The sequence below is a fragment of the Cynara cardunculus genome (assembly GCF_001531365.2).
Source record: "Cynara cardunculus var. scolymus isolate 2C chromosome LG 5, CcrdV1, whole genome shotgun sequence".
NCBI classification, from domain to species: Eukaryota; Viridiplantae; Streptophyta; class Magnoliopsida; order Asterales; family Asteraceae; genus Cynara; species Cynara cardunculus.
Window position 1 is genome coordinate 19,205,584 of NC_037532.1, and position 21,496 is coordinate 19,227,079.

Sequence of the window (21,496 nt, forward strand, 5' to 3'; positions counted from 1 at the left end):
TCCCATTCCCGATGCCCCACCAACAAACTCCCCTCCCCTAGTTGATGATATTGTCAACCTCCTTCAACAGTATGAACACATCTTCTTTAAACCCTCTGGTCTACCACCCCCACGCTCTCATGATCACCACATAAATCTTCTTCCCAATTCCCCACCAGTTAACGTTCGACCTTACCGATACCCGCATTTTTAGAAAGAGGTAATGACCAATCTAATTACGGAAATGCTTCATGATAGGATCATAAAACCAAGCACTAGCCCGTATTCATCCGCGGTTTTGTTGGTACGTGAGAAAGATGGAATATGGCGTTTTTGTGTTGATTATCACGCTTTAAACGCGATCACCATCCGGGATCACCACCCCATACCCACGGTTGATGAGCTTTTGGATGAACTACATGGATCCCGGCATTTTTCCAAGATAGATTTAAAATCTGGGTATCACCATATCCGAGTTGCCACTGCTGACACTCAGAAAACAGCATTCTGAATAGTTGACGGCCATTTCAAGTTCCTAGTTATGCCTTTTGGACTCTCGAATGCTCCATCTACTTTTCATGCTGCTATGAATGATTTGTTCTGGGATCGCCTTCGTTGTTATGTGCTCGTTTTCTTCGATGATATCCTCATCTACAACCCTACTCGGGCCTTGCATCTTCAGCATCTCAATTCGGTTTTTGACACTTTGATCACCCATAAGTATTATGCGAAGCGTTCCAAATGTATTTTCATCGAGGAACAAGTCCAGTATCTTGGTCACATGATTTCGGCCAAGGGAGTTGCGATTGACAAAGAAAAGATTCGTGTTATTTTGGACTGGCCACCCCTCGGATCGGTCTCAAAACTTCGAGGGTTCCTTGGACTTATCGAGTATTATTGTAAGTTTGTTCGTGACTATGCTACTATTGCCTCCCCTCTTGCAGATTTGCTACAGCATAAGAATTTTGTATGGAATGACAAAGCTTTTTCAGCGTTCCAAGCTCTCAATTTGGCAATGACCTCCCTACCCATCTTAGCTCTTCCTGATTTCTCAAAAACTTTTGAAGTCACAAAGGATGCCTCTGGTACAGGGGTTGGAGCAGTTTTATCCCAAGATAATCACCCCATTGCCTTCTTCAGCAAGAAGATGGGCCCCCGAATGCAGTCTGCTTACACTCGTGAGTTGTATGTTGTTACCGAAGATGTACCTAAGTAGCGACAATACTTTTGGGTTGTCGTTTTTATATCTACACTAATCAACATAATTTACGTCACCTGCTCACTCAAGTCATCCAGACTCCCGATCAGCACAAATGGGTCACTTAATTATTGGGTTATGGTTTTCAGATCATCTATAAGTCGGGGAGTGATAACAAAGTCGCCAATGCCTTAAAACGTCGCGATGATCCGGTTCATTTCGCCCTCTCTACTCCCACCTTCCCTTGGCTAGATGAATTATGCCAATATCATTCCTCAACAGTGGATGGGTTACACTTCTTGGTTACCGTCAATGACTCTCATGCCGATTCGCATTATAGTGTTCACAAACTATTCAGGTCGCATTTTTGTTCTGGATGTTACTGATCTTTGTAGTCGTATCATGGTTGAGTTTGATAACACTCCAAGCGTTAGTCACTCAGGAGTCCAGCCCACTTTACGCTACCTGTAAGCCTCTTTTTACTGGCCACGAATGCGTGACAATATTGTCAAGTTCATTCGAGAATGCCCCACTTGTCAACAGGTTAAATACCCGACCCACAAGCCCTATGTGTTGCTGCAACCGTTGGATGTCCCCAACCAAGTGTGGGAGGCTTTAACGATGGATTTCATCACCCAACTACCCTCGTCCAATGGGAACACTGCCATTTGGGTCATCGTTGACCACCTCTCCAAAAGTGCTTATTTTATCGTTCTTCCTTCTAATTACACGACTGTCACATTGGCTACTTTGTTTTTGCAGACCATCTACCGACTCTACGGGCTACCTAAGTCTATCATTTTTTATCGTGATCCACTTGTTTTGAGTCGTTTTTGGCAGGAGCTTTTCAATCAGTTAGGTACGACACTCCGCCACTCAAGCGTGTACCACCTACAAACCGACGGCCAAAGTGAGTGGTCAACCGTTGTTTGGAGTCATATCTTCGTTGTTTTGCTAGTGAGGAACCTCATTCGTGGCATCGTTATTTGTACTTAGTCGAATATTGGTACAACGCCAATCATCATTCTTCGATTGGCATGTCACCCTTTTAGGCTCTATATGGTCGTCATCCACCTATCTTGCCTTCCTATTTAGCTGGCACTTTCCCCATGGCATCTATTGATGATACTAAACCGGTGCACCGCCGACCAACACCACCGACCACCACCACTGTGAACCACCGCCGACCACCACCGCGACCACCGTCGACCACCACCACCGACTACCACCGGTGTGAACCACCGTCGACCACCATCGCGACCACCGATCTGAACCACCGTCGACCACCAATGATCTGAATCACTGGCGACCACCACCACCGACTACCACCGATTTGAACCACCGCCGATCACCGCTGATCTGAACCACCACTGACTACCACCGATCTAAACCACCGCTGACCACCACCACCACCGACTACCACCGATCTGAACCACCGCCGATTTGAGCCACCACTGATCTAATTCACCGTCAATCTGAACCACCGCCGATAACCGCCATTTGAACCACCATGGACCACCACCGATCTGAACCACCACTGACTACCACCGATCGGAACCATCGTCGACCAACGCCGACTACCACCGATCTAAACCACTGTCGACCACCATTGATCTGGCACCGTCAGACACCGCCGACCACCACTGATTTGAACAACCACCGCCGCCACCGCCTATCTGAACCACCGTTGATCACCTCCATCTGAACCACTGAAGACCACCATCGATCTGAATCACTGCGGACCACCACCATCTGAACCACTGTGGACCACCACCGATCTGAACCACCGCCAACCACCGTCGATTTAGTAACGTCGTTTGGCTTATGATTATATTTGGTTCGTGTATTTTATATTGTTTTACATATTAAATAATTATTTTATTAAAGTATTTTTAGTTTTAAAAAAAATCAAAAAAAGGCATTTTGGTTATTTACCAAAATTTTATTCCAATTATAAAGTACATTCTATGAACCAAACCGACAAATTCCAATTTCTTAACAGATTCCATTATAATGTCTGTCAACCAAACAAGTAGCCAAACCTAACAACATTTCATTCCAATTCCTTCAAAGTCAAATTCTTTTAACAGATTTCATTTCATCCAAAAACATTTTATGAACCAAACGCCACCTAGATGTTTTAGATGGCTCATCAGCAAAACAAAAGAAGAACCCTTGTTATTTGATGCAACCCTTTTTGTTTTCTCAAAGTATGATTACGAATGCACCCCAAACTTTCTACTATAAATCACAATTCACAAGTACAAGAACTTATGCTCGATTATGCAAATTCCCGATGGCCAGAAGCAAAAGGGCTCTATTCGATAATATATAAAAAAGACAGCTGAAAAGTGAAGAATATATTCACCAGCAAAAGTTATGGTTGAAAATGAAAAGGTCCCAATTAACCCAATGGTAAAGAATGAGAAACCGCAGAGATGAAAAAGGGAATATACCTAGGGATTAAACGACCTCAACTTCTCAAACTTAACAAAAGTCTCAGACTCTTAGGAGCCGTTCACAATGTGCTTACCCGGGTCATTTACCTTAATGGACAAACATGTCGGCAAGGGCCGAGAATCTTGCCCGGGAAGAGCGATGATAAGCATTAAGAGTCTTATCCGACATAGGTGACGACTCTTACCTGACTTACTGGGTAAAACTGCTTTGATGGATTACAATCTTATAGGTAAGTGTTTAGGTAACCGGCCCCTAATAGTGCTTGTTGCAAGCTTTTTGGAAAGATTAATGGCCATATGTGATTATGAAAACGCCACCTTTTTATTCGTGTACCTACAGACCAATTTTCCTTGTAGGTCCCACCTATTTTTACAAAAGCCATGTGAAAAAACTCTCTTTTTTTAATTTAGATTATAAAAAAGTGGGTCCCACATGAAAAACTTGGCTCAGCTTGGTAACAAGCACCATCGCGGATGCTCTTAGGGGTCGTTTACCAAACGCTTACCTGGGTAAGGGCTTACCAAATCACAGTACATTACAGGATGAATATGGTAAGGAAAAAGAATCTTACCCAGTTAGAGCGAGACAAGGACCAAGAGTCTTACCCGGTAAGGGCAATGACTCTTGCCATGGTAAGTGCTTACCGGGTAAATTGTTGCATACGATGCCATCCTGATGGACTAAAATCTTACCCGGTAAGTAAATGATGGTGCTAATTTTTCTCAGTAAGCGCTTACAGAGTAAGTGTTTGGTAAACGGCCCCTTAGTCAGGAAATGGTGAGTTAAATCTCTAATGAAAGGTAATAATAAAGCAGAAACCTCTCTATTTCAAGAAATTTCTAACAGTATAAGTTGAGATAAGACAATCTCTAAATAATCTACAATCATAAAGCACATGTTATCGTCTGCTTTAAGATCATCTAATTATACGACATAGAAACACCAATTTGAAATCTAGTAAACTGATTGTGCAACTACTCTATCCGTTCCCGGAAAAAGAACCTTAATTTGACTTGTTGAGAGTTGAACCCTTTTCAAATTCAAATTTGATACACTTACATGTCTGCAAATTATAAATAAAGCATTTCCCCAAATCTTATATTCACAAGTGAACAAATTCACCTGCATGAAAATATTTATAACACTATAGTTGTAACCATATAAACTACTAATTACCATTATTGCTATTGCTATTGTTATTGCAAGTTAACTGAATTTGAATTCTGAAATCTTAAAAGTTTGAAATCTGACTTCTAAATGTACTTTCCAGTTTTGGAAATAAAAGGGGTATTTTATGGTTCTTTGTACAATTTTGTAAAATTTAATAAAGATGCATCAATTTTGAAACTAAAAAAGAAGGTTGTTCAACTCTCAAAATTCAAATAGGAGCTCTTTTGGTGGAAGGGAGAGCGTAATCACATGTAAATTTGTTTTGGTTTACTTTGGGGAAGTAAGTTTACTTTCCTCTGAATCATGCTTCATTGAGGAATCCCCACCCATCAATTCCTGGAAGGCTTCAACCTTCACAGGTGGAGCTCTAACCATGCCCATGTTCCTGCATTCAAACAAGGAGAATTCAATCTCGAATATTCACGTGATAAATTTTCATTTTTGTGCCCTTATATTGTGTGAGCGTTATGTTATATCTTGTGAAGCAAACCTTCACATGAACCTAAAATGTGTACTGAAAAGTTATTGTGAATGCTGTAACCTCCCCATGCCTTCAGACAGTTACAGTCACAGGTTTCACATTAAGTTTACATTATATTATGTGAATGTTACATTTCTCACAAAAATGGTTATTTCTCACGGGAACCCAATCCTATATAAAAGATTGGGTTCCAGTAAGAAATCAGAATTTCATGAAGCACTTTGTCAGTGGAGGTTCACACAAGTAGACATGTAAACATTAGTTAACATTTCATTACAAGGTATGCTAATGTAGTTCTTAACTTATGTTAACATTTCCATGTTAGTATATGTTAGCATCCATGTTAATATATGTTGGGATGTTAGCTTATGTGAACATCCACTCTGTACGCTTCTCGGGAAATTATGATTTCCTAGAACCACAAAAAGGTTGAGAACCAATAATCATGTGTTTGTGAAACAATGCATGTGAAAACTACAATGTTGTTTCACAATATGTTTATTTTTAATGTGTATTCTTTGTTTCACATTCTGAAACAGCACTGTACTTTTCACTTGCATTGTGAATTAGTAGTTCTCATGGTTCTCTAACATTTTTGTGGTTCACATTTGACTATGTGGGTGGGTGTATATAGAACTCTTTTTAAATAGGAAGTGTTTCTTACGGTGAGTGGGCTTGTGGCTGGAGTTGGGGAATTTGGACTGAAGCCATTGGTCGAAATTGATTGCCAGTCTGAGCTTGGAAAGCAGAGATTGCAGCAAATTGCTGCTGCCGGAACTGCATCTGGGGATTTCTGTAGTTCATTGTTGCAAATGCAGCAGCATTGTTGTCCATAGGAAAGTCAGGTGGGTTTTCAAGCTTGACTTCAACCATGGATCTTTGACTTTCATTATCCACATTCATGTTACCACTCATATTCATAACAGGACGAGGTGTGGAAGGTTGACGCCTTCGCATTCTGTCCCACTGCTGCTGCTGCTGTATGGGGTGAACCATCTGCTGCTGCTGCTGCTGCTGCTGCTGCTGCAGAGAATGAACCATCTGGTTGTGCATTTGCCTTGGAAACTACAATAGACAGCAAACACGAGTTTTCTATAGCATTATATAAATCTCTTTACCATAATAATACAAGCCAAAACAGAAAAAATATATAAAATGAATAAAAATCACCTCTTACCCCTTCCCTGTTTCCTCCTTCCTCCAATCAATTTTTGGTGTGTTAAGGTAGGGGACCAATAAGCAACTATAGGGGGTGGTTAAATAAGTGTAGGGGGATGATCATGTAAATATAGGGGGTGCATACTTAAATTAAATGGTAGTGGAGAGGGAAAAAAAAAAGGATGAAGTGTCGACGTCTTATTGGAGGGACATGGAGGGAATTGGGAAGAGGCAACAGGAGATTTTATAAAACAGAAGCTTTGGAGCCAAGATAACTCAGTTGTATAATCCTGATAATTATGGCTGGCAACAGACAAAAGAACCGCAGACCATACAAATACAAAAGAAACTTTTTGATAAACCGTAAGTCTCAAAATTATTAAGGTTGCCAGGCATTCTGGGATGGTACTCGCTAATCGAGTTACCACTCCATAATTTCAAATTCACAACTCAATAAAGCCTACATCAAAAACTAATCAAGTTACCACTCCATAATTGGTTTCTGTCTTCTAACAGCATAAAACCAGTTCGTTTTTTTCTCTCTTTGGTTTGAGAACTGGTTGTAAAACAGAAACCATGAACAAAATGGTTTAATTGATCATCTTTGTTGTCCTCTTCAAGCAAAAAACGGTAGAAGGAAAAAATATTGTTTTGTTCTTGTGGAGCATCCTTGATTTCATATTCCTCATAAAAACCCTATAACCGAGCAGAAGGGACACCCCCTTATTTCTATGATGTGCTATGTGGTTTATTTATGTCAAGAAAATTGTTGAGTATTATAGCAAAAGATGGAACTAAGGTCAAATACTCGAAATGCAAGATAGCACTATGACGTAAAAACCTGAGATTTGCAAGTCATGATTTATCCTGAAGTTTTTTTAATACCTAGTATAGTACACTTCCTATTTCGAGATGAAATGCCTAGAAAAAATAAAAAATCGTGGTTGGGAAGGTTATAGTAGCCAAAGCCGTTGGAATTTTTTAGTTTATACATTGGAAAAATCTGTTTTGTTATTAATATACTAGGAAATCTGTTAGTTATTTGTTAAGTTACATCTAGTCAATGGCCACAATTAGACGGGTATATACCGCTCAGATACGTAGAACAAAAATACGTTCTTTTGCATCAAGCGTTCAGGGGACTCACTCAAGACTTTCTTGAACTTTGCAAATTTGATGATTGTATGGTACAAAAACAAAGGGGTATATGCATTAGAACCTGACTTGCAGAATAATACCAACAAGCATAAAGCTTGCACCAAGGATGTACAACACAAAATGAAATTTTAAATTTTATACGAAAAGTAGGTAGATGTTTTGGAGAAATTAATCTTAAAAAAGGGGCAAGGCTAGCACCTTTTAGGGGAATAAGTGAAAATGAAAACTAGCATACTCAGCCAACATAATTCTAAAACCTTCAAATATTCTCTGTAAAAAGGGAGAAGTGAAAGTTGTCTAACCTGATGAGGTTGTCGAACACCAGTTTGATTCTGCAATTGCATCTGCGACTGGATCGCCTGAACTTGAAGTTGCGTTTGCTGTACGTGGTTCTTGGTACTATCTTTGACAAGCTCAGCAAAAGCCCCAAGATTACTAGAGTAAGCCAAGAACATGTTAGATGACCAAATATTGAAAATCAAAAGATATCTGAAGAAGAACCATAATTATGTGTTGACATATAGTAATTGTAGGGACAATTAGGTGCTGTTTGTATTTTAAGAGATGTTGAACTCTAAAGTCTTATTTCACTTCTTATTGATAAGAGGGGGTTTTGAAGTCTGAAGCAGAATCAATAACACTTTGTTTTGTAACTCATAAATGTATGAATGTATGTAATTATCCATTTGATCCCTCAGGAATATTATAATGTCGAATTATACAAAAAGAAGTCCATTTTTACTCATAAATATGTAAAATAAAATATGTAAAATAATTATCAAGAAATCTTTATCTGAAAACAATAAAATAAATTTACCTAACTAACAATTATCAAGAATCACAAGGATGATATTTATCTGAAGACAATAAATAAAATGTGAGAGGTCATGAGTTCAACCCAAAAAAGTGCAGCAGCAAGTGTCTAAAGCATTACATTAAGATGTGAGAGGTAACAAGTTGAAACCATGGTGCAGCAACACATTTGAGTTTTTCTATTGAACTAACATCAGCAGTCTAATAAGAGGACAATAAGAGGTTTTAAGCTCTTATCACCAAAAAAAGAAAAAAAGAACAGTTCATATATGACTCTGAGAAGTGAATCAGGTGACTCAGAGAAGGCAAGCAGAAATCAAGTGAACAGCTGAAAATACGTACCCATGTCCAATTGTTTGGAGGAACATCTTAAGTAGTTCAATTGCTGAACACTCCTTCCTGTAACTATCAGCAAGAACTTTCAAGATACGACCCAACTTAGATATATGACACCCAAATAACTGAGCAAATATATCCAATGGCCCACCAGACGCGGAATCAAAACCAACATCCATCAACAAACGAGAAACCACTTGGCGTGACAGCTCTGCCGCTTGATCTGGACTTAAATTGTTCTTCATCCCACTTGATCCACTTTTTCCACGATCATGATTCCCTTGTTCCATATTAAGGTATTCTGGCCTTATACCGAGTCTCTCTAACATAATGGGGCTTTTGGTCATTATTGGGGGCAAGGTATCTAGAACTCCATTGGACTTGCCACTTTGCACATTTTCCATCTGATTAGATGGTGGTAAAGCACTATCAGGTACGGAGTTTGCTGAAAACATAGTCTCGGGAAAAAACAAAGTTTCATCATCCAAATCAGAAGATCGCCGACTTGAACCACTTTCAAACATGGGACTGCTTGAACTCATATTTTGTTCTTCCATAAAAACTGCCCGGCTTCTCTTATGCTTTTCAACAGTCCTAAGATAATTAGACATCTGTTCGGGTGTACGTTTTTCAGACTCTCGATCCCCTGAAGGTAGCCTGTATGGTTTGGTAGCTCTATATTTTTCAAAGAATTGGGTATACCATGATTCTGGGGATCTCTGAGACATACTATCATCTTCACATGCAACATACCTTGATCCAACACCCAAACTTGCTTTTAATTGAACCTGTAAAACAATTGAGGGTATCCCGGGAAAAAGGTTGATAAAAAATGTAATGCAAATCAAAAATTAGAAACAACTAATCAAATGTGTATTGAGGATTTGAAGCATGAAGCTAGATCTAACACAAAAGAATGTCATTTAGAGCCACTCATGCCACTAATGAACTGGCCAACCTCCTGGATGCAACCGCTGCTAAATTGAATACAAGAGCCCAGTATGATTTTTCTAATAATATATTTCTTAATTTTTTTGTTGGCAACTATAATCATTGACTTTAGCTTTAACTTGCCACTCCAGTTAAGTTATTTCACCACTGTTTATTTAGATAAATCATATTCGCCATGCAAGTAGTCGATATCTTTCCTGAACATATTTGCATGGTATAAACATTGTTAACTACAGCAGATATGCAATGGCAACTTCTGAAAAATGTAAGGACAGCGATACAAATTTGTGACAAAGCTGTACTTCAAAAATTGCAATCTCTATCCTAATACAAGCTAAATGGCTACCTTTCTGCTTTTCAGAAATACGGGCTGTCCAGGAAGATCCTGATGTGAAAAAGAAGACAAAGAAAAATTCCTAGTACACCCTCCGGAGGATATGTAAGAGTCTGACATGAATAACAAGGTCAAACTCCAGGTACCCGAGAATGGCAAAGCTGTTTTGAGATATAGTCGAAGTGTAAAAACCAAGAAGGATTGTATCACCTATGCATGCTACCAACTATACCTATATCTCTCAATACATACATCCATCTACACACATGTAAGAAATAAGTATTAACAATATATTAAATTCTACATGAAGCACCAAACAGTGTTGTTTCCTCCACTGAAATTCCTTCCATATAGATGAGAATGGAGGACAAAAGGTGAAGTAGACCATGTATTTTCAAAGCATGTGTGGCATATGTAAGTGTAACACCTCAAGGAGAATATACTAAACCAAACCAAACAACCAAAGGTACCAGTAAATCCCATGCATACTTAGGGTCTGGGGAGGGTAAGATGTAGGCAGATCTTACGTCTACCCCAGGGGGAGAGCAGTTATACCCATGAAGAACCCCAGCTTGCAAAACAAATAGATATAACAAGCGAATAAAATATAGGTAAGACCGTAAGAGTGTGTGTGCACAAGTAAACGGACAATGTAACAGGGCAGAGGAAAGGAAAGGGAAATAGGTTACAGAAGTGGACAAGGAGCACAAAGCACAGTATAGGCAAACTACATTTACATAAAGAAAATGTAAGACTGATGCACAACAAACAAGTCAGACACATAGGAAGTAGAAACAATGGCTTACATAAAAGGTAGAAAAATGAAACAACCCTCCAACGGCCACCACACTATCCCTCTCCCCGTTTCACCCTCTAGCTACTCCCAACTCCTCTTCCCTCTCCCCAACTACAAGTTCCTACCTATAGTTTGCTAACCTAGCCTTACGTCCCCAAGAGCTCCTATTGTAGATGTCCTCGAAAATGTCTAAGGCCACCATGTCCATCCTGAGTTGCTCATCCCACATCCTCCTTGGCATGCCGCTCCTCATCACCCCTAGACCATCACACTCTCTACCCACTATTCATTGGAGCCGCAATTTGCCTCCTACGTAGATGCCCAAAGCATCAAATTCGTTCCTCTCTAAGTTTATCCATGATGAGCATAACTCCCAACCCCGCCCAAAAGGCCTTGTTCAGTTATCTTGTTCAACATGTCCATCCACTTGGGCATCCTCATTTCTGCGACTTCCAACTTCCTCTCATACGATTTTCTCATCGCCTAACACTTCGACCCATACAACATAGCTTGTAAAATTTCCTCTTCAATTTGGAGGTCTAGTCACAAAGCACTCCCGTTGCAGCTCTCCACTTTAACCACACGGTTACTATGCGATGTGTCACGTCATCGACTTCTCCCCCCTTCTGAATCATAAAGCCTAGATACTTGAAGTTATCCTTTTGAGGTATCCCTTGATTCCCAATTTTTGACTTCAACTTCCTTGTCGATGTGTTCCTGCTGAAGTTGCACCATATATATTCGGTCTTGCCGTCTTGGAGCGACTAATGCGCAAACGTTGTCCTTCCACTCTTCTAGCCTCTAGTTCACCTCTACTCTCAACTCAAATACCAATGCAATGTCATCAGCACATAACACCATGAACACTACCCTGAATACCTGAAGAAATCTCATCCAAAATCACAACACAAAGGAATGGACTTAGAGCAGAGGTGTAGCCATATCTATATCGGGAAACACTGCATCTCACTCACTAAAGTCCTAACACAGGTTCTTGCTCCCCGCACATATGTATTGCATCTCTCCAAGTTCCATCCCTCGACACACTATCATAGGCCTTCTCCAAGTCTAAAAAAGGAGGATATATGGAAGAGGGATTTAGCTGGCAAGGGGCATAAGAGAGAGTAATAGAGGAAGACGAGCAGACGAGAGAGAGAGAGAGAGATAGGAAGCAGGGGTTAGAGGGTAGAAGGGAGAAAGGTAGGGGGAATGCGACAAGGGGAAAATGCTACTACCGTGGCTATGAAGCAACCGATTCGCTGACTGTGTCATCAATGGAGAAGAAAACCAGTGTACCCGGACAATAAGAAGGAAACCAGCAGGTGTCGCTTGAGGAAACCAACAGGCGTCACTTGATACCTTGTTGCCTGCACACAGAAACGGTTGTGGGAATGAGGTCGTAGTTAAGGGAAGGGGCCATCGGTAAGGTGGTTAAGGGGTCTATGTTGAGTAGATGTGGGGCAACGATCGAGAGGAAATAGGTTCAGAGAGCTAACTGAAGAACTAAAGCTATTAAATGACACTTGTTCAAGTTGCTCAAATCCATACAGATTTGATGAGAGGGGTACACATTTTTACCAACTATAGGTTAAATGGATGGTATATGGTTGGTTTAAATGACCAACTTTGAATTCCATGATATGTAAAAAAAAAAACAATAAAAACGAGTTATCATCACTAAAGGCAACTTCACTAGTCAAATCCAGTGAAATTTAAGGGAACAAGCAAAATTTAAATATAAAATGCATCTTGAGACATGGAGCATCATTTAATAAATCAGGAATCCCTTCAATATCCTTTTTATAGATAAGCAAGGACTGGATACCCCTCTACCATATTTTGTACAAATAGAATAGCCTATTTACATAGAATGCTAGAGAGGCATAAAAATTTTCTTTGAAAGGTTAAATCAATCAACTTGCCCATGTGGTGTAACATTAGTCCTTTCATAGCGGCTAATTGACGTATCTTAGATGCATTTCTTATGACTCCTAGAAAAGACATCATCATGGCTCAAAACATGTCTATTTCACTTGGACTATCTCCAAGACAGTGCCTAGAATATTATGCCTTTTCCAATTTCGAAGTTATTATTAACTGTGAAAGACTCGTTGGATCATCCCGAAGTGATCAATTAATCAACTCATGAGTCGTTTCTTGGCAGCACCATCCATCGCTTAATTGCAATGACTCGTTGGATCACCAATACCTCCCATATTGTGCTCAGTAGTTGTTTTACCGAGTGACTAGAAAGCGCTAAGCGAAATGGTCAACAACCTAGCTTTTAAAAAAAATTAAATTTTGGAGGCCATGTGCAAAGAGTTAAATGCAACCCAACAATTTTTTTAGTTATATTACTTACTAAATTTTTTATTACTAAATTAAAAAATAAATCCTTAAAGTGTGGAAGCAGAAAATAACTATACACAAGATTCAAATAAAAATAACATAGACATTTACATCGTTAAATTAATGCTCATTAATTTGTTGATAAGAATAAAAAGTAAATTAATAACATAATTAAAAGTAATCACATAATAATTACAACGTACAATATATAAAACAAATAGTTTAATACCTTAGACGTGAACATAAGTGGTCCTTCATTCTTCAGTAATAAATTGATACTACTTACATTTTTCCAAAAGACAAACACTATTGATAATTACAAAATTTTCATCTTTTTTTAACCTTTAGAATAACACGGTTCAAAATTTCTAGTTGGAGGCATCCTATTTTATATAAAATCAAACCAATAATTATTGGTAATTACAAAAACACATATCAACAAGCAAGTTTTATTAATTTATTGTTGTTAAAACACTAACATTAAAATTTTAAAAAGTTCCAAAGAACCTATAGAAATAATCTACAAATGATTACAAAAATCTAAATTCCACTAACTAATCAAACAATAAAGTTATAGAAGAAAATTAATAAAAATAAATAAATAAGGAAAAGAATTAAATATAAACTATAAGGCCTTATTTGTTCTTTCATTTTAAGCTATTAATCGCTGCCACTTATGTCTGATTCAGCAAGTACTTAGCCGAAAAGGCAAGTCCATCGGGGGCACTACCCGACTTATTTCGGTATTGCATATAAGTACCAGACGTGTTATAATTCAGACAGTTTGTTTTTATTTTATTTTCAAAGCCTCTTATTACTTAATATGGTCTGGACAAGTAAGTGGTAACCTAAGCTCTTAAATCCCTCTTATTCGCTTATCTTTTACCACGCCTCCATCTCTCATCAATTCTTAACTCTTACCATGCCTCCATCTCTTAAATCCCTCTTATCCCTTACCATGCCTCCATCTACGTCATCGTTCCCGCTTCAAAAACCAGTCCTCCTCACCCCTACCACCAATATCACCCTTCGCCGCCGCCACCACCGCCTCAGCCGACCCAGTTGCATTTGTCCCACCTCAATTATCCACCCACCGTCGATCACGATTTCAATTTTGAAGATTTGATTTCAAGAATTTCTATTCAATTTCAGATATCAGACTTTAGACGTTAGTCTACAAAAAAAAACAGCCTTATTGATTCAGATTTCAGACTTCAGCACCACCTCTTATCAATTACAAGTGAAATAAGACTTCAAACTTCAACGCCTCTTAAAAACAAACGCCACCTAAGATTGAAACTTGTATTGAGTGGAAGAATTAAGAATGGATCGATGAATGAAATGAGAGCAACAATTTTTATAGGAAGGGCGAAAAGAAACCGAAAAAAGAATTGAGAAGGAATGTATGAATGAATAGATAATTATGGAAGAAATCATAGAAAATCCAGTAATGAAGTTGACTTTAAAACATTTAAAAACCCTAGAAAGCTACTTAAATTAAAAAAAGTAAAAAAAATGCAGTGTGAGATATTTGAACCTGGGTCAGCAATAAAACAGGCAAAACCGCTTGCCAACTCTTCCACAGGGCTACTTGTGTTAATCAATGGCTTTGTTTTATTATATTCTAACTATATTATATATAAATAGATTAAAGAAAATCGGAGGCCCCCAACTATTGGAGGCCGCATGCAATGGCACCACCAGCATACCAGGGCCAGCCTTGTTTATCGGTTATATGGGCATTAAGCTGATGCATTATGATGGCCAATTTTAATGGGAAAAAATTAAATTTACAATCGATGGAAAAGTAAGCTTGTAATTTTCTTCCTATAATTAACAATAAGACCATATATGACCACTATTGGAAGAAAATCGTACATATATCATAGCATCATTAGTTGACGTTGCTGGTCAAGTTAAGCTAACAAGATGTGCGTTTTTGTTGTAATTCCCCAATTACCAAGAATAATATTTAAAATAACTGAATGCGATAATATATATATATAACCAAAAAAAGGTAAAAAGTTGCTTGTGAATAACTAAATAATAATAACTTTAGAATTAATGAGGAAATAAATAACAACAAATAAAAATCTATACTACATTGTAAAGCATTCAGTTCTGCAGTTTAATGCATATCCCTTAAAAGGGTACAAGTAATTCCTTACTGCATATAAGTTCTTAAAGCTTTTTGAACCGTATAAAACTAACTAATAATCAATTTATAAACACGTTAAGATACAAGATAAATCATTGAGCCCACTAAAACGACATCATACTCCATCATTTTTATCGAAAAATAAGTACTTCCTCTTTAAAACTAAAATTATATCTTCATTTTTAAATCTAAAATATTTAAATTAGAATTAAACAAATTATACCAAAAAATGAGAATTTTATAATCTTTAGTTTGACACCCATATCGGTATATTTTTTTCGGTGTTGTTTTTAATGTGTCTTCAAATTAGCAAGAGATGTTCAACAACCACTAGGAATTTCTATTTGTTCCAACATAAATTTTTTATTTCTTGTTTAATGAGAAGTTGCATTAGTTTTTCATTCTCTTTTTACGATAATTGCCACATTCTCTGCTTAATCGTTGTGGTATCGACTTACTCATCAATTAGAGCCCCTTCAAATCTATTAGATGCTTGATCGACTGTTAACACCTGAATGGTTGACCACCTACCTACACATAGGCAGTTTCTTAATCCAACCTTTACAACAATAGTTTTATCCACGGTAAATTGCAAGATAGTCCAATTCTTCCTCCATGATCCATGAAGAGGAAATGTTGTAACTAGTATTCACAGGACCTAACTCATCAGCAGGCTTGCCAAGCATGTTAGAGAAGTCATCTGAGAGTGACTATACCAGCATATCCTTTAAAAAATAAGAGGGGTGAATCTACTCTTGCAGATCATATAATCCTAAAACTAAGTTGTTTTTGGTAGATCAAATAATATTCGATGTTAGAACAAAGTATCTTCCATTTCCCCCTCTAATAGATCCTTTTTCTAAGCTCCAAAGCAATGTATATGCAGTAGTATTCATAAATTCCTTGTTTCTAATGTGGAATCCTTATGTAGAATATCTATAAATAGTATAAGCCCAAAAGATCAATGGATCTATTTGAACAGTTTTGATCAAGTACAATCTATTTTATTAGTGGCATATGAGCCAACAGTACCAGCATCTCATCATAACCACACTCAAAACATGAACGTCTTCTGTATAGACAAAAACGAGAAAGGACGTTGGTTCCACTTTCAAGGATCACAGCTCTCATAAATCTCTTTCTAAGCATTGGAACGATCAAGGCTGGTAAATAGGCACTTCGAGTTCTTTTTGTCGCCATGCGGCTTCTGTGGCACCAACTGTCTTTGTGTCGATGCGACAAGACAAATAGATAAATGCTATAACATACTTTATGACTCGTGTATCACAAGATTTCCTCATACCGCCAAAAGTACCAAATAGTTATGCATTTGTTTATTCTTCGGTAGTGACTATTCAAACAAACTACTACGCTAAGAGAAATCAGTTTATGCAATTGTATGCAAGTAACTTCGTCTAAGAGACTCTTGTGTAGCATATCTTTGTCCTTTAGATTGGTCTCCACAAAATAGGCACATCATTGTGAAATATTTATATTGAATCTATCTGATTAAACTAACTCCACATCATTGTCCTCCGATTGGTAGATGAACCTAGCTAATTAATCTAACCCATATCTTTGTCCTCGAATTGGTAGCCACAACAATAGGCAGCGGCACACGATTCTAAAACATTGCCCTTTTCAGGAGCAGCCTTAGCAAACACCTTAGAAAAAGAAATCTCAAGCATGCAACCTCATGGAAAAAATAAAAAATCAACGCATGCACACATCTTTTACAAATGAGGTCCATCAACACCCTTCTTCACAATAAATTCGCTTCATTATAGCACCTCACAAAATTTTATCATCACTTATGCCCCATCCACGCATCTTCATGAATGTATCAAGTGCTAAATAAGAAATATGGTTCCCCTAATGTTACCAATCATGAAATAACATCTGACCCACTAAACACCTAATCAGAAAAACCATACATGTCCAATTAATTCATTCCAAGGCCTTTCATTTACTTCAACTTCCATTTCATAAATAATTTCAAAAAAGTGAGCCAACACACCTTCGAAGATGGCGCTACATTTTGTGTAGGATTCTCCAGAGTAAAATAAACATCGTCCCCATGCAACTGCAAATCTGAAAAACAACAGAATTAACATTGAGAAATAGAGCTGCTACTGAGGGTCATTACACTAAATCAATAAGAGATAACAGCTCACTAAGAAGTAAAATTATGACCAAAGGCGCATGCTTATCTGCTTTTGTTAGATTTTATCATTTACTCAAACAATAAACACATAAATTTTGTAAAGAAGCTTTCAATTTCTCAAACTAAATCTTGGAGAACAATTAAGAACATGGAAATTCTTTATTAAGAACACTTGCAAAACGATCACTTAGAAAAAGCCCTTACATATCATTCTCAATGTGCCAAAATTTTACAAGCAGCTCATCGGATTACAGGACCTCATTGACGGAAGACATTTTACCGACAGACATGGCCGTCTTGGTGTGTTTGAATGACGAGCCCCATTGCCGTCATTTAAAATTGTGTATTTTTTTTCCAATTTACTTGCTTAAAACAACTCACAACCAACTTCAAGCTCAATTGCTTCAATTCATCAAAGCAAAACATCTAAGAGGAGCAAAACATTCTTACAATTAGGATTGAGTTTCGAATTAGAAGAGGAAGATGATCGATTCGACCAGGGGAAAAGTGATACACAAGCTTTGTCAAAGAGGAGAGCACGGACACGGAGTTGAAGTTGAATTTGAGCCCTAGACTTGGTCTCGTCGGTTCTCATGAATGATTCCCATGAAGACGGTGTTGATAAGAAGGGAATGAAGGTAGTGTAGATAGAATCATCTCCAAGCCACGATCGCCATACGCCTTGAGATTCAAGCTTCCGGGCTAGCTCGTACCCTCGTCCGTCGTCGCCCAGTAACGCCATCGAATGTTCTTCGTCTCTCAGTGTCGGAAAATTAGGTTAAGAAAGTGAAAGAAATTTATGCTGGAAATGAGTTAGAGTTAGATGGAAACTTATGTTTGGTCCTTCAAGTATTCCTATTTTCTCAAAATGGCCCTTGGTCAATGTTGGGATCAAATTTCTATAGCCGTTGCAACAACTGACATAACAGAGCCAGGGTGACCCGTGGAAGCAACTATGCAGAGCCTACCGACATCCACTAGAGATCGACACTCCTAGTAGACTCCCACAGAGTGACCATGAGTCCAACGAATTAGTCCAACCTTGATCGAGTCAATCAATGAGTTCGAAAAGAATCCCGAGTTTGCATGATTTGGATATGTTTCCTCAAATCAAAGGGTAGAGCATGGTTCACAATTTCCATAAAATAAATAGCAAATATTACTTTTGAAGAACAATAGCGTTCTCTACATATTTTAGCATTTGTTTAGGTGTGTATTGTCATGTTTTCACAATTTTTCCTAAAACCTTCTAATGTGACTTCCCCAATACTGTTAAATGTCTAGGACTGGCGTCGATTCATAGTGAATCAGCAACAATAATTATCATGGCAATATATTTGCATTGTGGATAACTTCAAATTAAAAAATGGATCATTGCCATCTAGAAAGATGACCGTCCTATATCTCTAGAAAGGATAATTATCTATTGGAAGAGATGGTGGTATGTTTCCAAAATGATTTTCACAAGTGCTTGGATTCTTGATGGGAATAGACGTCGAATAAGAGAAGTTGTTTAGCTTATTTGATACTAATTGTTTGTCCCAAAAGGCAATCACAATATGATGATCTCAGATCCATAGCATATCAAGATTAAAACATGTAATTGAGAGATTGAAGATTAAGAAATTGATAAATCGGCCAGATTCTTTATTTATGGAAAGCAGGAAATACAATTTCTCTCAAAGCTTTAGTCAACTCTCATAGGAATGAATAACAAAATGAACAACTCACAATTCTAAGCCCATGTCACCTATTTATAGGTGATATTTACAAGATTAGCACACACGCCCTTAGCCCAATTACAAGAAATATTGCAATACAATACTTGTACATTGCTTTTATAAAAAAAAAAATTAAACTTAGAACTATTTTAGTCCTAACAATCTCCTCCCGAAGTTTTATAAAACAAGCATCTCTGAAACCTTCAGGTCTTCTCCCCCCGCTTTCATTCAGAAATTTTGGTGTGCCCGACTTTGATGAAATCTTCAAGATCCCCCCCTGAATAAAGTTCTTATTCTTTCAGTATCAACTTTAGAATAAGATCCAATGTGAATTCAACACCACTGATTGCACAAAAAACAGTTATAACTACAGACAACTCAACACAGTTATTGAACCTCAGAACTATTGCTGACCCACAAACAACTAATTCATCCAACTATGTGGATAGATAAATGTGCGAGTTATGTAACATTTTAGTGTAAGCAGTCTTATGACAAAGAATCTTTCTGTGAACAACGAGTTGAATAGGCATTCAGCTTAAGAACTTGAACTTATAAGCTCAAAAATGGGGTATCGACATCAACTTGAATAACCAAAGCAAACACCTCTGACATTCAGATCCGGAGAGAAGTATCAGCATTAAGATCATGGCTTCAAGAACATCAAGTTAACTAGGAAAGATAAGTCAATTTCCTTCAAACTATCAGCAAACTGAATAATCAAAGTCAAACAAACAGAAGAATGATTATCGGCACTCAGAACTTTAGATCACAACCATAACTTCAGAGCAATGATTGTAGACTTTCAAACCTCTAATTGATCAGGTTAGAAGAATGACTGAAAACACTCAAAGGAGGTTCATGGCTAAGGATAAAGATGTGTGAATACCGGTTATAAGAGTTGCTAAAAGTCAAATTTGAAAAAAAAAAATTGATTGTGAAATGCGGAAAAAGGATTGCAGTCCCCCGCCTTACCACTTGTTATACAACATTATATCATCAAACTAATTTCATATAAAATAGATTCTTAGCAAACCCTAACTCTAACCTCAAATTCACATACTCAAATTGATAAAAGAATGAGATATACCTTTGAATCCTTGATTAATCCTTGAATATTCCTTAAGATTGAAGTGATTTCACACACTAAATGTGTGAAATCGCACCTCAAAGTTTCCAGAAGTTAAGTGTGTGAAAAATGGGGTGAAAAGTGGGTAAAATCGTGTTTTACCCTAGTTGAACTCGTCTTGGGTCGGGTTGACCCGGCTGGGTTGACCCAATACCCATTTTGACCACTTAACACAAAAAAAATCATAACTTTTTGCTCGGATCTTCGTTTTCGATGAGGTTTTCTCCTACGCGTTCGTAACAAGATAATTTACAACTTACAATAAAAATATTTCATAAAAGATCTACCAATAAAAGCAGTTTTACAGATTTGTACATGTTATGTTTTTCTTTGTAATCTTGTCGTTTTTTATTTTGAGCTCGGAATCCCATAAAATTTTTTCGACACCTCCAACAACTCCTAATAGGTCCAAAACTTAGTTCCAAAGCTTAACATCCTATCAAAAACCTCCCGATTAAGTATTGTGCGCGTAGTTCACCGAAATAGTACCGTAATTGAAAAACTTGCATAAAATGCAATTTACGCGACTTTTTCGACTTCCGACACTTCTAACACTTCATATTAACTTATTCAAAGGTGTTCCAACCTTTAGATCACCATTTAGATCATCCGCTCAAGATTTGGGTAGATTTTTCCCATTTAGGCACTTTAGTTATCTACCTAATTTTCATTTAGGCAAAGTACTTCATATTTTGAACCCTCACGTCATCTAATTATGTCATTTGTGAGGTGTTAGCATCAATCTTACCTTCTACATCTCATTCCAACTATGAGTTCTACTTATAGRTCACTAGTATACTTAACATTTTAGCAAAAAAATTTCAATTAACATGTAAAACATGCTTTAACATATAAGACATACTTAGAATTACAAGTTAAGCATATTTAGGAGGGTGGATGTTACACATATGGTATTTGGACAGTGGCTGTTCAAGACATATAACTGGAGATAAATCTCTCTTATCTAATTTCAAGGAAGAAAGAGGACCTTCCGTCACCTTCGATGGAAATGGAAAAGGATATACCAAAGGTTTTGGTATATTATCCAACGACACAACTACTTTTAAGCATGTTGCATACGTTAAAGGACTGAAACACAATCTTCTTAGCATCACCAACTGTGTGATAAAGATTATACAGT

General features: G+C 37.7%; 1 protein-coding gene across 2 annotated transcripts; it reads right to left on the reverse strand.

Moving 5' to 3' along the window:
- Positions 1–4,438: 4,438 nt before the first annotated feature.
- Positions 4,439–18,266, reverse strand: LOC112512546. 2 transcript variants are annotated; one of them, XM_025118564.1, is made up of 6 exons: positions 17,956–18,266; positions 17,359–17,432; positions 8,760–9,541; positions 7,907–8,039; positions 5,953–6,353; positions 4,439–5,192 (listed from the first exon to the last, which is right to left on the reverse strand). In XM_025118564.1, exons 1-6 carry the CDS (start codon positions 18,245–18,247, stop codon positions 5,075–5,077), a joined length of 1,800 nt encoding a protein of 599 aa, XP_024974332.1. In that variant the 5' UTR covers positions 18,248–18,266; the 3' UTR covers positions 4,439–5,074. The 2 variants fall into 2 exon arrangements, with proteins under 2 accessions (XP_024974332.1, XP_024974333.1); XM_025118565.1 differs by lacking the exon at positions 17,956–18,266 and adding an exon at positions 17,710–17,949.
- Between the last annotated feature and the right edge of the window lie 3,230 nt (positions 18,267–21,496).